Source organism: Etheostoma cragini, chromosome 1, assembly GCF_013103735.1.
Source record: "Etheostoma cragini isolate CJK2018 chromosome 1, CSU_Ecrag_1.0, whole genome shotgun sequence".
NCBI classification, from domain to species: Eukaryota; Metazoa; Chordata; class Actinopteri; order Perciformes; family Percidae; genus Etheostoma; species Etheostoma cragini.
The window spans coordinates 34,272,041-34,275,646 of NC_048407.1; the positions used below are offsets into that span (position 1 = coordinate 34,272,041).

Below are 3,606 nucleotides of genomic sequence, written 5' to 3' on the forward strand. Positions count from 1 at the left end.
CGATAGGAAGAGAGAAACTATTGATTTTGGATAGGGTGGATTTGGTGGCTACGAGGAGGAGTTCGGTTTTATCACTGTCTAGTTTAAGGAAGTTTGAGGTGAACCAGTCTTTTATTTCCAGTAGGCAGTTAGTAAGGGACAAGGGGGGGAGCAAGGAGGTGGGTTTGCTGGATAACTAGAGCTGGGTGTCGTCTGCGTAACCATGAAAATGAATGTTGAATTTGCGGAAAATATTGCCAAGGGGAAGTAGGTAGGTGATGAAAAGGAGGGGGCCAAGAACTGAACCTTGAGGGACGCCAGTAGTAACAGGGGAAGGGTGGTATGTGAAAGATTTGAGTTGAATAAACTGAGTGCGGTCGGAGAGATATGAGCGGAACCAGTCAAGAGGGGTGTGAGAGATGCCGAGAGAAGACGGTCTATTGAGGAGAATGGAGTGAGAAATGGTATCAAAGGCCGCACTGAGATCGAGGAGGATGAGGATGGAGATGAGTCCGGAGTCAGCAGCTGTAAGGAGATCATTGGTGATTTTTATAAGGGCAGTTTCATGTTCAGGAAGAAAGGGAATTATCTTGCATGATTTTACGTTTATTTAATCTTTTGCTGGATTGCCATGGCAACGTCAGTAGCGTACAGCACAACACTGTTAGGGTGAACAGACGTCCCGGTTTGACTGGAGCGGCCCCTATTTCCCGACAAAAAGCCTATCAGGACCCGCTCCCAGCACCTGACATAACCGGTTCTTATCTCTAGACCAGCGCTGGTTGGTGCTGAGTTGGACCCGAGTTCTGGGCCCAGAACCAGGTTTATTTGTATGGGAAAGCAAGGAACCGGTTCAATATCTGGTACTGACTTTGAACCAGCACCAGAACTGCCTTGGTGGAAAAGACATATCAGAGCCTCCAAGGTGTGTGTGTGTGTGTGTGTGTGTGTGTGTGTGTGTGTGTGGTTTGTGTGTACGTTATGTACCTCTGTCTGAGGCTGACAGTAACCCAGGGTGTGTGTGTGTGTGTGTGTGTGTGTGTGTGTGTACCTCTGTCTGTAGCTGACAGTAACCCAGGGTGTGTGTGTGATTGTGAGTGTGTGTGTACCTCTGTCTGTAGCTAACAGTAACCCAGGGTGTGTGTGTGTGTACCTCTGTCTGTAGCTAACAGTAACCCAGGGTGTGTGTGTGTGTGTATGTGTGTGTGTGTGTGTGTACCTCTGTCTGTAGCTGACAGAAACCCAGGGGGTGTGTGTGATTGTGTGTGTGTGTGTGTACCTCTGTCTGTAGCTAATAGTAACCCAGGGTGTGTGTGTGTGTGTGTACCTCTGTCTGTAGCTAACAGTAACCCAGGGTGTGTGTGTGTGTGTGTGTGTGTGTGTATGTACCTCTGTCTGTAGCTGACAGAAACCCAGGGGGTGTGGTTTAGCAGCAGGGCTGGAGCGGATCCTTCGTAGTAATCAGTGAAGCTGATGATTGTTGAGAGGTCAGAGATGTTAACGTCCACCATGACCCCCCCGCACTGGAAACACACACACACACACACGGACACATAAGCTCTTGTCTCAGAGTAAGCCCAGCTGTGATGTGATTGGTTCGTAGGAGACTGACCGTGTCCAGGCTCAGCAGGGTGCCGTTGTCCTGCCGGTTGAAGAAGAAGGACTTGGACGAGGACTCAGATCCGACCACACGGACACACAACTTCTCACAACTGCTGTCGGGCCAGAGAGGGAGGCACTGCAACACAACAACCACACAACAGCAATTACACAATAACAACAACACAATAACAACCCAAGAACATTCACACCACAATAACACTACAAAAAACAATAACAACAATTACACAATGAAAACACAACAACAACACAATGACAACACCTTAATAACAACAATTACACACAAAAAACAACACAATAACAACACAACAACAACACAAGTCTAAGGGTTAGGGTTAACCCCATCACTAAATGATTAATAAAGAGAGACGAAGACCACACCCCTGCAGGGACAGATTACTGATGTAGGTGTCTGTAGACCACGTCCCTGCAGGGACAGATTACTGATTTAGGTGTCTGTAGACCACGTCCCTGCAGGGACAGGTTCATGGGATGGGAGACTAGATGAAAAGGAGGGGTACTTACCTCTGTAGAGGAGATGTAGTGCCAGCGGGTGTGGGTCTGGATGGGGGTCTGGGTGGGGGTCTGGGTGCTGACCTCGCCCACCTCCAGCTCATACAATGACTTGTTGACCAGAGTGTAGAACGGACTCATGGTGACGATCCTGGTCAGGTTAAAATTGCTCATCTGGATCCTTACACCCACCTGAACACACACACAGACACGCACACACACGCACGCACGCAAAGAGACACACACACACACACACACACAGACACACAAACACACACAGAGAGACACACAAACACACACACAAAGTTAATCTGTTCTTCTGGATACTAATTAATTATTATATATTATATTAATATTATTTAATAACAATAACAATAACAACAATAATAATAATAATAATAATAATTTATCCCCACCAAGAAGTCCATGTTGTTGGAGGGACAGCGAACGCAGCCGTAACTCCCCACGGTGTCCAGAGAGAAACCATCAGACCAGGAACTGGTGGACACACAGAGCTGGATCTGAAACACACACACACACACACAAACACACACTGAAGACCTGGTCCAGAACCAGGACCAGTACTGGACCAGTAACAACACTTCTACTGGGACTACCTGAAGACCTGGTCCAGTACCAACACTTCTACTGGGACTAACTGAAGACCTGGTCCAGTACCATAACTTCAACTGGGACTATCTGAAGAACTGATCCAGTACCAGGACTTTCACTTGGACTAACTAACTGAAAAATCAATGCAGTACAATGACTTATACTGGGACTATCTAAAGACCCGGTCCAGTACCAGGACTTCTACTAGGAATATCTGAAGAGCTGGTCCAGGTCTCACCTTGCTCTTGCTGAAGAGGTTCTTCTTCCTGAAGGAGAAGAGGACAATGTCCCGGTAGTCCGCGGGGTGCTTGACACTGAAGTCCTCGGCCCGGTACTGCAGGACCCGGGAGGTCTTGTTGATGATCCAGTACGGGCTGAAGAGGGACAGCAGCAAGCGTCCGGAGGTCCTCGCCACGTGGACGTTCAGGTCCAGGGTCATGCTCGCGTCCGAGTCGCAGACCAGACACAGGGACAGGAACTCGGGCATGTCCTGCTGGATCCGGAGGTGTCCCTGCCAGTCTCGGCCCTGGTACCTGATCAGGGCCAGGGACAGAATCTCTCCAGAGACACGGGCGTTCAGGAGGTCCGACTTGCTGCCCTCCTGGACGTCGTACGACTCAGCCGAGTTCTGCCGAGGACGGACATCCCTTATTAATTAACATTATTATAAAATAAAATAATAAATTAATATTATTATATTATAATTAAAAAGTTATAATATAAATTACCAATTATTATTTATAACAATATACACAAGTGTGTATTTGTGAGTGTCTGTGTGTGTGTGTGTGTGTGTGTGTGTGTGTCTCTGTGTGTGTGTGTGTGTGTGTGCGGGTGTCTGTGGGTGTGTTTGTGTTTGTGTGTTTGTGTTTGTGTTTGTGT

General features: G+C 47.7%; 1 protein-coding gene across 1 annotated transcript in view; it reads right to left on the reverse strand.

Moving 5' to 3' along the window:
* The window catches only part of LOC117956400 (vacuolar protein sorting-associated protein 13C-like), a 61,646-nt gene that overhangs the window by 14,047 nt on the left and 43,993 nt on the right, over positions 1–3,606 (reverse strand). Inside the window, exons 50-54 of the mRNA XM_034891476.1 lie at positions 2,963–3,352; positions 2,529–2,633; positions 2,125–2,304; positions 1,592–1,717; positions 1,369–1,502 (exon numbers count right to left, since the gene is read on the reverse strand). Of these exons, the coding sequence (XP_034747367.1) occupies positions 1,369–1,502; positions 1,592–1,717; positions 2,125–2,304; positions 2,529–2,633; positions 2,963–3,352 (935 nt within the window). The remainder of the gene's footprint in view (positions 1–1,368; positions 1,503–1,591; positions 1,718–2,124; positions 2,305–2,528; positions 2,634–2,962; positions 3,353–3,606) is intronic.